This window comes from Artemia franciscana, chromosome 3, assembly GCF_032884065.1.
Source record: "Artemia franciscana chromosome 3, ASM3288406v1, whole genome shotgun sequence".
NCBI classification, from domain to species: domain Eukaryota; kingdom Metazoa; phylum Arthropoda; class Branchiopoda; order Anostraca; family Artemiidae; genus Artemia; species Artemia franciscana.
In genome coordinates, this window is record NC_088865.1 from 12,754,226 (window position 1) to 12,767,250 (window position 13,025).

At 36.2% G+C, this 13,025-nt stretch overlaps 1 protein-coding gene across 1 annotated transcript in view; it reads right to left on the reverse strand.

Annotated features, from left to right (window-relative positions):
* LOC136024888 (zinc finger protein 184-like) overlaps positions 1–13,025 on the reverse strand; it is a 95,914-nt gene that overhangs the window by 30,578 nt on the left and 52,311 nt on the right. Inside the window, exon 11 of the mRNA XM_065700419.1 lies at positions 9,749–9,916. Coding sequence (XP_065556491.1) covers positions 9,749–9,916 — 168 coding nt within the window. The remainder of the gene's footprint in view (positions 1–9,748; positions 9,917–13,025) is intronic.

A 13,025-nucleotide genomic window follows, 5' to 3' on the forward strand; every position in this document is an offset into this window, starting at 1 on the left:
ATAGATTTTTATATATATAGATACAGTTTCTTCTTTAGTTTTTTTTCTTTTTTAGTTTTTTCTTTTTTTTAGTTTCTTCTTTTTATTGATTTGTTTTCTTCAATTTGTCAATGTTCAATCTAACATTGACACTTGGAAAAATCTTTACATGCCAAGCATGCTAAAGCTCCAACAATTTATATTAAACCTCAAAATTTGGGGTATCTGTTTTAAGGTTTTCGAATTATATTAATCTATTGTCAAAATATATTGAAATATTTGTGCAATTCCCAGTTTTTTTTAGTTTTTTCTTTTTTTTAGTTTTTTAGCTTTTTTTAGTTTTTAGTTTTTTATCTTTTTTATTTTCTTACGTTTTTTTAGGTTTTTTCTTTTTTTATTTTTTTAATTTTTAATTTTTTTTTAGTTTTTTCTTTTTAGTTTTTTTTTAGTTTTTTACCAGTTTTCTTTTTTCGAATTACTTTAATCTATTGTCAAAATATTTCGAAATATTAATGCAATTAAGTTTTTACATTCTAGTTTGTTTTCTTTCATATATATAGAAGATATAATCTGGCGTAACGGACAGACAACTTATTTTTATATATATAGATTAAATAACACGATTAGACGGAAAAAATATACGAAATAATGATCGAGCTACTTTAACAAATAATGCGTTTATTTTTTTTTAGAAATTCTGAATTTATTATCAATGGAAAATGTATTCAAAGCATTGATTATGTAGGTATAACGACTACTCTCAAAAATTTATTAGAATTTTCAGATGACCAAGTCGGAACACAGCTACTAATATGTTTTGGTATAAAGATAAAGCCCGAGCCTTTGATTCTTTTAAAGCATAAAATGAGTTTGAAAACACTTTTGCACCTATTGCATCAAGTGATGGAACCATTACAAGAAAACGAAATAACGCTTTTAATAGTGGTTTATTTAAAAGATTTGATAAAACAAAAGAAAGCCACATGGTTAGTATGTATTTACCATTATCACGATTATTTGTATTATTAATCGTGTTTTTAGAGGCCTTGCACATCAAATTATATTAAAAAATAACGATTTTTCCAAAATGATTATAAAGCTGGAGGTCAAAACGGTATTATATCCCAGTTTAACCAGAGCGATTCAATTAGAAGCTGGATTAACGAAGAAGGCGGAACAATTAAAAGTTGGATTAGGAAAGGACAGCTCATTTGAATTAAGATGGGAAGCGTGTAATACCTATAAAAGTGATAATAAAGTGGATATAGAATTAATATGGAGGGTAGTCAGTGAACGCTATAATACAACTAAAATTGTTGTTGTGTAACAGAAATCTGGAAAAGAAAACAGTCATACGCAAAACATTATGGTATTTGACCATATGAACACTAATAGAATTGAAGTGAGCGTAAATGGGTATAGATACCCACAAGAAGATTTGAATCGTGATTTTAGTAATGCTAATGAAGATTATTCCAACGCTTATCAACGATTTTTGCAGCTAGAATAATAACATAAGAATGTTGATAGTGGAACAATTGTAAGTTGCAATGATTTTAAAACACTATATCCTTTATTTTGATATTTCAAAGCATTAATAGAATATTTATCGAAGTAGATTAACTGCCGATATAGAAATTAAACTTTTATTAGATCAAGTACCTGCTAATCCATGTAACATTTACTATGTTATATTTTCAGAAAAGAAAACCAATCACGGAAGTCATTGATAGCAAATTGTCTGTTAATATATAAATTATCTTCGATTTGGAAATTTGTTTAATAAAATTATTTACTAGTACATAGAGAAACTTTTAATCGAAATAAAAATAAAAAATAAACATAATCGAACTATTAGGAAGGAAGACTTGACATTGAAATAAAAAACACGATTATTGGAATGAAACGTGTTACAACTAAATATAAAAATAAACTTGTTAATACTGTTGATTTTAAAGGTGAAATGGTTGATCTATTTGCAACTAAGTGATTTGATTCTAAAGCAGCTGATCTTGAAAAGAAATTAAAAAAATTAGATAAAGGCATGATTTTAAAAGTTATTGAAAGAAAAATAAAGATAAAATAGATTATTTATATATTGATATCGAACTATACACTATATATTAAATTATTACATTTTATCGGTTGTATTGGAAAAATGGAATATAAATAAACTTTTATTTCACAAGACCTGTTTCGATCTTAAAGCCCAGGATGGGAAAATGTAAAAATGTTGGAAATATTCAGTTAAAATGGTGTGAATTCAATTGAAAATGGGATAAATTGATGAGGTGATCTAGGTGAGGTCTAGAAGCCGTGTTTACATTGTGAAAAAGAATAAAAATGAGACTAAATTCGATTTCCAAGACCATTTTTCATTTTTAATGTTGGGATGGAAAATTGTTAAAATGCTAGAAATTTTCGTTTAAAATAGTGCAAATTTGATTGAAAAGGGGGTAAATTTAATTGATTTGGTGAGTGGTCCAGAACCCATGTTATCTATACTAATCTTGAAGCAAAAACTTCGTGTACTTAAAATAAAATTTTCGCAAAACTCCCCAATCAGATCCAGTAAAAATGTCCCAAAATGGGATCAAATATAGAATATACGGGAGAGCCAAACAATTATATATTCGAGAAAGGGCTTTCCGTTCCAGATTAAGCTGCAATGTAACCACACTAGCACAAGCAATTCCAAGTTTGCGTTTAGCATTCCTATGCAAAAGCTTTCGTTTATTCTTAATCGAAGACCCAATCAGGAGACCTAAATATGTTAGTGTAGTGGTGGGTGCCACCTCAGTATCTCCTAGACAGACACTATCGGGAACACAACTACCGTGTAAATTAAAGAAGAGGAATTGGGACTTCACAGCATTCATACTTAGCCCTTTTTTTAGATGCATATCAAATAGGTTATCAAAACTCCGTTGAAGACTAGCTGCTGACTGGTACAGATTCAACAGATTATCCACATAACGAAGCACTGAGGTATCCATCCCCTTTGAAATGCAACTAATAGATAGGCCAATCTGCGCAGGAAGAGACGCAATGCTGTAGATAATCGGTGATGTGATGACTCCTTACTTTATTCCGACGAATACGGGGAGCTCACTATCCGATAGTACATTTCCCAACTTCAAACGAACTTTTAGATGCCTATACATATAATGTAATAAAAAAATTACATCAAGACTAACACCACGGCTATGCAACTCCAACATGACCAGCGAGTGGATAAGGGAACCAAAAGCATTCATAACATCGTTTGTTCCGAGAACCACAGTGCTCCCAAATGCTTCTGTATCTCTGAGTATATTACAGAGGCTTTTAAGGGCATGGAAGTAGCCTAAACCCGACTGGAACTCGAACTGGAATGGTGGCATAATACACTTTTCTTTGAAGTGGTCAACAATCAGAAGCTCAAATATCTTTGCAAAAACGCTTGACCCAGTCACTGGCCTATATGACGAACATGATGACTTTGGTTTATCCTTATTCAGAACTAGCTGTTGGTGTAGCACTTCCCACCACACCAACACCTAGTTGTTGGGGGCACTTCGCGCCCTCCAAGCCCCCTGCGCGCGTAAGTCGTTACGCGCCATTGTTGTTGTGTCCCTGTGTCCCACCTGTGAATATAGATGATATATATATGTTTTTAACTACGTAAAACTTGCGAATATACAATATTCTTCGCTCTCCCATTGTCTGTGCATATTAATATATTGTCAGGTTTACCGACTCTTGAACACGCAACATATAATTGTCCATGGGAAGAACAATCTGTATTCAGATCTATACGAAATTTTTCTAATGATTACCCATGAGCTTTGTTGATGGTGATTGCTAATCGAACATTCCCTGAGTCCGGCCTTATTTACATATCCACCCTGTGCCCCCCGGCGTCCCCGTTGTAGTTGTGTCCCTCTGTCCTGGTCGTCATTTATATTTCCTGTGTCCCGGTCGTCATTTATATTCCCTGTGTCCCGGTCGTCATTTGTGTCCCGGTTTCCCAGTCTGTAGTTTCTCTTTGAATGTCCCGATCGTCATTTATATTCCCTGTGTCCCGGTCGTCATTAGTGTCCCGGTATCCCGGTCTGTAGCGTCATCTTATAATGACGTAATATACAAATCCTTTTATACTTATAATGACGTCATATGCAAGCCACAAACAAACAAACATGGATACATACAACTTATTTATATATATATAGATATAGTTTCTTTTTTGGTTTTTTTCTTTTCTTAGTTTTTTTCTTTTTTAGTTTTTATTTTTTTTAGTTTCTTCTTTTTATTAATTTGATTTCTTTTTTAATTTTTTCTTCTTTTTTTTAGTTTTTTTCTTTTTTAGTTTTTTCTTTTTTTAAATTTATTGCTGTTTTGAACAGACGCACTAAATTATTATTTTCGTGGAAAGGATATTGGAATTGGGAAACGATAGTCCTTTCAACGTCGGGAGAAATTTCGCAACGTGCATTCAATTCAGAATTTCTATCACTGATGAAGTACAGTTGTAAAATTTATGATTCTTGCCTGAGAATGGTAGAAGGGACCCTGCTCTATGATAAATTGATCTTGATTTTCGATTTGGGCACTAAACGACGTCATTTGGAAACATGAGATATATTTTCTGAGGTTTAACAAAAAACGCTTAGATTCTGACGTAGCTCCAGTAAGCAAAGTCTTCAATGGCTCTGGTGGTGCAGCCAGTTGAGGAAGTTTAACTTTTCCTGAGGCGCAACACATTCCCATTGTTTCACCATTAGAATTCAAGGCCTTGCAATAGGGAGAAATTTTAGACATAGTCGCGATTTGAACACATCTACTCAAGCTATAATCATCGACTGGGCTGTAACTAAATGCCAGGCGATAATTTTCAGGTTGTTTTTGTAATTTCTCGGCACGCTTTCTTTTGGTAATTTCTCTTTGAGACGCAAGCCTGTTTTCACGCCGTTGTTGTGATTCCTCGGCAAGCTTTCTTTTCTTACTTTCTCTATTAGCCACAAGCCTTTTGGCATTAACTCTTTGAGCTGCTTCCTCGGCTGTTTCTTCTGCCATTGTAGGATTTATACTAAAATTGCTCTTTGAATTAAGTCTTTAGCCCGCTCAAACTCTCGGATGCTATCGAGGTCCTCATGGTTCTCAGAGAAAGGACAAGACTTCCAAATGTAATTAGGGTCATTTGCAATCTTCTCGGCAGTAACCGCTAAATGCTCCTGCAGAGCATTTCTTAAGTATTCTCTTAGAATAAATCCGAACCACATTTACAACCCCGGTCCTTGGCCTCTTGCACTCGTCCCAGAGCCGCAACCACCACTTCGCATTAGCACAGGCCGAAGAACTAGGCTACTAGACCACCTGTATTTCTCACTCTTGGAACGAATCTGCCTCACTGGGATCACCGCCTTATCAGCACATTTCAGTGCATATATTATTTTCTCACAGTAAAGGGTTAAGTCAAAACCTTAACTCAATTTCACTTAGGTTGACACTTTACTGTAACAGATGGTATAGAAACTTCAGTTTCGCTAGGATACGGTCACAAGACTCACAAAATTCTGGTGCACATAAGTTACTCCACATCTTCTTCAAGAGCCACTTGGGTTGAGAGTCATCAGCTTTGGTCCCCGCGACAGGTATCAAGACACGTGCAGGGATATGGTCGCTGGTGGCCTAATCGTCCATTACTATCGCACATTGGACCGATCTGCCTGAACACTATACATGGTCCAGATTTTACGTATTGCTATCCTGTAATATATATGTAAAGTCATTGTTCTTTCTAAGCAATGAGAATGAGGGAGGTAGCATACTTATAGTAGTTTCAGAACGCGGGCATTCAGAACGGGTTAGATAACAATTAAAATCATCTGTGATAACACGTCTATGAAAAAAACGGAGGGTTTTCTTAGCAAACTTCGCTAGTCTCTCACAAACGGAGGCGAAATAGGCCTCGCAGGCTTGGTCACCATAGTCAGTAGGTAAGTACACATTTATGAAGGAAAGATCATTAAAAGCTACAGTGAACAAGCGTTCACTAACTTCTAGGGTTTGGAGTTGTCACTTGCTCAGCCCTGCGAGGCCTCCACTGGGGCAACCTCGGTTCTGCCGGTGAAATGCTGCTGAAGACACTGGCAAGAGCGTTAAGTAGGTCTATAAAGGGCATCCGGTGACAGGAAAGAAAATGTTCTTGAAGGCATACAATACCGAAATGCTCCACCAGCGACTCTAAAAGAGGAAGCTTCTCACCCACCATTTATGTTCCAGAATACAATTGCTTCCATTGCTGTCTATTTCTTGCAGAGTCAGCTAAACTCTTATTGGTTTACTCAGACAACAATTTCATATTTTCAAGCCAGAGAATAGTAGTCATGTCTATTCGACTTACAAGAGAAACAGCTAAGGTCGCTTTCGCAAGGAGAATCGCACGAGCTCATATGCCCTGGCTTAGCACAGTGAGAACAAATCATTGTGTTCTTACAGTCCTTTTCCAGGTGGCCATCAGTTTTGTGACATCTGTAACATCTCCTGGGAAGTAAAAGAGAAGGATCAACTCTGTGCCCTTCTTATCCTATGTTTGATGGGTTTGCGATTGCATAATCCAAGTCCACTTGTTCATTGAAGAATACCTTGAAAGTCCGTGAGTCACCACATTTTTCTGCCTTGCTACAATTATAAATGAAAGAGCACAAATCATTTGAAATTCAGGTGGGATGTGCTTTATAATTCCCACATACATATAATTTTCTTTAAATCCTGATTGAACCTCCACCAGTCTTTTTCCTGTTTCCAACCGTTTACCTAGCCTTCTCCACAAAATCTTAAAGAATAGCATACTTAGTGTGTTCCCTAATGTTATAACCCTATAATCCCCGTGTACTTCTGGGTTTCATTTCTTTAAGAGGGGTACCACAATTGACGTAAGCCATTTTTCTGGCCATTGGGGAGCCTCTATCAACTTTGAAAAAATATCACTATCATTGGTAATGCCCCAACCCGTGTCCGCTTCCAAATTTTTGCTGATATTCCATCTGTTCCAGGTAATGATCGACTTCTCATAATTTTTAGAGATTTCAATACCTCATCTTGGGTAAAAAAAAGCTCTTGATCTTCCTCTGTAAAGGGTCTATTTGACCGCTCGCTTTCTAAGCCTACTATGTTCCTAAGATCAACATTTTCATCTAATCCACTATGTCCTTGCTTCTCCATTTCCTCTAAGTAATCTGGCCAGCTTTCAGCTGGTGGATTCCTCCTTTCTCTATTGCTTCACCCTAACGAACTTCAAAAATTCTCTACTATCGCTTCCTCTAAATGCTTCTCTATTTTTTTTTTTACTCCTCTCGTATTCAAATGACCTCTTTTTCCCTTTTATAAACGTTTTATGCTGTCTCATATTCACCTTATATTCCTCATAATAATTCTCATATTGTTTTGACTTAATACTCTCGGCTGCTTCTTGATCGGATGCCTGATCTCGCTATCTGATCTCGCTATCTTTTCAGCTATGTGCTAGTTGTTTACGAGTACCTTAAAATCAGATCTATTTCGTCTGACCTAAATCGTATTCTTATCCTGAGTTACACCACATACGAAGTCAATTACGTTTTTTCTAGCTTCTGCCGTTGATAATGACTTAGTCGGATTTTTATCACTGCTGAATAAAGAAGAGGAGACATACCTCTGGGTTCTTTTCTAGACCCCTCATGAATGCCAAGTAGAGGCACTTGGTTCAACTTATCCAGGGTCTTATCAAATTTCTTGCACATTTCTTAAATTTTTGATGTCACACACACTCCAGTCAATTCTGATAGAACGGAAACCTCTTGAGGATCGTTCATCACAAACTTCAGTAAGATTTTCCGGTTCTTCGCACATCTTGTCAAAATTTTTGTTATGTCAGTAACATTATCCTCCTCTTTTACATGTCAAACACATCGCTGATCATATCCGAATTCATCATACAGCAATTTTTTGCTTCCAAAATCACTTTTTTTGAAGAACTGAACGCACGATTTAATTAGCGAGTCTGATTTTACATCAGTCTCCATCGAGCGATATTAATAGTTCAGCACTACGTTATGCAATAATTTGTACTCCATCATACAACCAAGAGAATGTCCGTTTCCAGTCCCAAGAAGAACCAGATACCAATAAGTGAAGGAAGCGTAGTTTCTTGCTTCCTGATCCCTTCAGTATGAGGGAGACACCACTCCCGGCAGGTACAACGGCCCTTCCAACAAAAAACTCCCCTCTTCTGCTCGCTTATTAGTAAAATTGAAATACAATCAAGTTATTAAGTCTTTGTATGAAAACTTTTGTACTTAATAAATCACTAAGTCACAAGGGAATTTGCACTTATATCAAGAATATCAAAACTATCAATTAGCCAACAAAAGAAAATAATCCGTATATGGATGCATTTTCAATAAATGTCCCTACGGAAATCACACAAGTTTAAGCATACTGTTTTAATAGGTTATATCCAAAAATAAGGTGAGAGGATGTCGTGAGGAAATGGGATGGAGGAGGAGCGTGTTCAGCTTTGATGGCATTAGGCAGATTGGTACTGCAGTGCGTTAATAGCAGTAGTAGTGGTAGTAGTACTGGAGATTTCCGGGTATGCAGTTTAATTTTTGCTCAGTTATTTTTATCTTTAACATTTCTGTTGTTTATTCAAATCTTATCCAAGCCTCATCTCATCCTATCAGGAAAGATCTGCTTACATTAAAATTATATCTACATCAATATATGAGCGTAATCATCTACGCCACTGTGTCTTTTTTGGGCTTATAGTGTTTTTGTTTAGTTGAGCACCCTTCTCCTTATTCCCTGAAACTTTCAACTAAATATCCATAACCATCCCTAGAATGTTGTACATAGGCTGCCAGACTCCTTGGTTGCGCATACTTCCTTTTGATTTAATTAAACACATCCCTTATCGTTCCCTACAGATTTCAACCGGACACCCATATCCATACGTGAGATATCACAGATATCTTTCCCCCCTTCTTATGAAAGATAATTTAAAAAGAATCCGGATAAATTATTCCAAACTTTGCAAATTTTGTCTATATTTTCCACCTCGGACAAAAAACCGGACTCTTGTTAGCAAATTTTCAATTCCTGAAATAATTTTATAGTTGGAGATTCTACACAGAAAACTCTCCAGTACAGCTTATAAGCGCCTCTCCCCTCACCGCCGTCTTATCCCTTCCTTTCGTTGACTTTGTATGTATATTTTGTTTTTCTCTTTGTGCTTTTTTATTTATTCTTACTCCGCCATATTTACTCTACGTATCGTGTGCGTGATAAATAAATTACTATTATTATTATTATTATAAACTATTTTGACATCTTGGATGTCCAACATATTTTTGATTTAGTCCTAATTCCCACCCAGCATTCCCTCTTTCAAATTGATATTCTCTGCTGTTCCTGAGATTGTGCAGGTTTATTCTATGAAAACCTTGATTTTGAGTAGAAGAAAAGCAAATTTGACGGCAAAAATCATAGAAGACACTTGATTCCCAACAGCCCAATTTTCTTTTTTTTTGAAAGAATGGTAGGGTCAAAAGAATTAGATCTCAAAGCCATAAAATCTAACTGTTGGCGTCTGCTTACGAATTTTAGGAAAAGGTTTCATGGGAACAGTCTCAAGGAGGGGGAGGGGGAAATTTCCCCTCTTTGTGAGCCAAAAAATTGTTATTTCAACAACATTCACCTTTCTGTACACCTCAATGAAAACAAAAATGTTTGTAATTGAATTACCTACCTTCATCAGTGCTATCATCTCTATCAGAATCGGAAGATTCAACGTAAATGGTATTTTTCTTCCTTTGTCTGAGATTTGGTTTTTCTTGAACATCTGGTGTTGATTGGACTATTGATAGATAGTCTTTTTTTGCTTTCTTTTCACTCGTTTTCGATAGAGATGTGAAACCTAGAATTGAAGAGATGATTACTAGTTAAAATTGTACTTAAAACATCAGCCTTACATAAAACACAATCTTTCAATTGACTTTGTACAGAATATTAATGCTGTGATTTTTGTCTTTCCTTACTGTTTCTAGAAAGCACGACCCTTAAAATGAATCGAGATCCTTCTTTTCAAAATTGACTTTTTCTCTAATGCCCGACCAACATCTGTAAACAAGAAAGCAAAAGTTTGATAAAAACATGCTTTTTTTCTTAATTTTGACGTCACTCATTTATTTCAGAAATGGAAAATTAAAATGGCATGAAATCTGTTTGAGTAGTTTGTACAGCCGCAAATTTGTTCCGAACTATTATCTACTAATGCAATCTTTATTTATTTCTTAGCAGATTCCTGTTACAGACAGAGAACTACTGTTTCAATATCTTTTGCAGTTAACATAATAAAAAAAAAAATAATGCATTAACTCTTGACTTGTAGTGGTAAATAAAGAATTTTATGATTGAAAGTTGAACAGTTTTCAACTCGAGAAAATTATGCACGGCGTATGAAATTGGCGCCAATTGCATACTCATCAATGTTTCAGTGACACAAAATCTCCATGAAGAGGTTTGCCGAGTCCTGACACCAATCCCGGTAAAAATGGGAACTTTTGATGGTGATTGCAAACTCAACAAGTTGGCCTCATCAGTTTATTACAGAAGATAAGAAATGCTGCTGGGTTAGAGGAACGACACGAAGACCTATTAGCACTAAGATTAGCTAGAAGACACACCATTAGGCTTCAGCAAAAAAGAAGAAACTTTTATATAAAATCAAAGAACAATAAAATTATTTTCCAGTCTACAAATCGGCCAGTATGAAATAATTCTGGAAGTCCATGCGTGCGCCACGTGACCAGTCAAGGGTTGTCCCATAAATTAATTTCTGGCCAACCTTTTTTGAAAACCTGGAGGGTCTCAAGGACTTAGATACCCCATCCACTAATCAACAAGTGTATACCAAGCATACACTCTCAGGGATCCCACTCCCAGAGTATTCTTAATAGTTCATAGAGGAGATGTAAGAGAAAGAGTTGAATAAAAGTATTAAGAGTCACAGTGGAGTATCTTCACAAGGTATCAATAGAACCTGGTGATATTAATAACGAACTAAAAGAACCCTTATTGTCACTTCTATTGAACTGTGGTCAATGCGGTCTAAGTTTCGTGCTGATGGCCAGCAGCGTGGAATGTGTCGCTTTTAAAGTTGTTATTTAAAAAGAGTGACCGCATGATGCATAGTAATTACCGCCCAATGAGCATAGCACCAACTATTAGTAGATTCTTGAAAAGCATTTTAGAAGCTAGATTAAGGGAGACGCAAGGTGGATGTCAAACGGAGTATACAACAACTGACCAGGTTTTTATTCTTCAAGGTCTCAAGGCAAAATATTGCAGAGGAAAGAGTAAGCTTCATGTCACTTAGCTTGATATTGAAAAAAAAAACTAGATAGAAATGATACAATTGTTTTATTTTGCTATCTAGTTAAGATAAGGCTACCTAGGTCCTTTATTAAATTGTTAATTAGTACTTATGAAATTACTTGATCTATAGATATCACAGGCAGCGCAATAGCGCTGCCTAAGTAAAGAACGATGTTGGCACTATGTTTTATTTTTGTTGGTTTGTTTCATAACTGGAAACTTTGCACAGAAGTTGCCGTAGAAACTTCGAAAGGACCTCATTCGATTGGAAATTGAGAAGGCCCATTTTTTAATCAAAAGTAATTGGACGGCAAATAGCCCCCCCCCCCCCTGCGCCAACCCTTTCTCCAAATGCATCGAATAAAAATTTGAGATAGCTACTTTGTTCAGCGTAGCTGAAAAGTCCGGAAATTATATCTTTTAGGGAGCTCTAGAGTGGTAATAAGAAGTTCTAGAGCTCTTTTTAAGGGTCAAAGGGATCGGAGGGCAGCTACCTCTCCATACGCGTGTCATATTTTCCCTAAATGCATCTAATACAAATTTCAAGATAGTCATTTTGTTAAAAATAGTCCAAAGATAATATGAAAAAAGCTTTTGGAATTGAAACAAACCCCAAGAGCCTGAGGGCAAGCTTTGCCCCGGGGTTTATATGGAACGGATGGTTGTATAAACTATAGAAGAGGCCCATTTGGTTCGAAATTAAAATTTCTATTTCCCTTTAAAGAATCAAAAGTTAAGGAAGGCAAATAGCCCCTTCTTCCCCCCCCCCCCGAAAACTAAACCTCCCCCAACTACCCCTTCTTTCACCAAATGCACCTGATTGAAATTCTGCGATGGTTACTTTGTTTAAAACAGTCCAAAGAATATATGACAATGCCTCCAAGATTGGCGCAGCCCCCAAGACCCTTGGGGCAAGGGTTGCAAGTTCTGCCTTTCGGGCATAAGAAATTATAATGGAATGTTGGTCGCATAAAATTCAGATGGGGCTTATTTTATTTGAAATTAGAATTCATAATGCTTTTATTAAGAGTCCAAAAAGATTTGACAGAAACTGTCCCCCTCCCCCCAAGACCATCATTTCCCCAAACACATCCAATCAAAATTTAGAGCTGAAAATTTTAAGCAGAAAATTTTGCTTTTTTTTCAGTGTAGTTGAAGTATCCAGGAATTACGTCTTTGAGGATGAAATCCCCCCAACCCCCAGGGCAAGGGGTGTAAGTTATGCCCTGGGGGCATACGAGGTTTTTATTGAAAGAGGGGTTGTAATTACTTCGGAGGGAGATGATCGGATTGGTAATCAGAAATTCTAGCGCTCTGTTTTAACAGTCAAAGTGATCTGATAACTCCCAGATCCCCTAAGAGAACGGATCTGTTTCAATTATGTCAATCACATATCTATAACTTGTTCTTATTCTTCCCATCAAGTTTCATCCCGATCTCTCCACTCTAAGCGTTGTCCAAGGTATCCGGTTTCCCCCTCCTGCTCTCCCCAATGTCACCAGATCTGGTCTGAATTTAAAATGAGAGTTCTAAAGCACAAGATCCTTCTAAAGATCAAATTTCATTAAGATCTGATCACCCGTTCGTAAGTTACAAATAGCTCATTTTTTATCTTTTTACAAATTACCCCCCCCCCCAGCTCTAAAAAA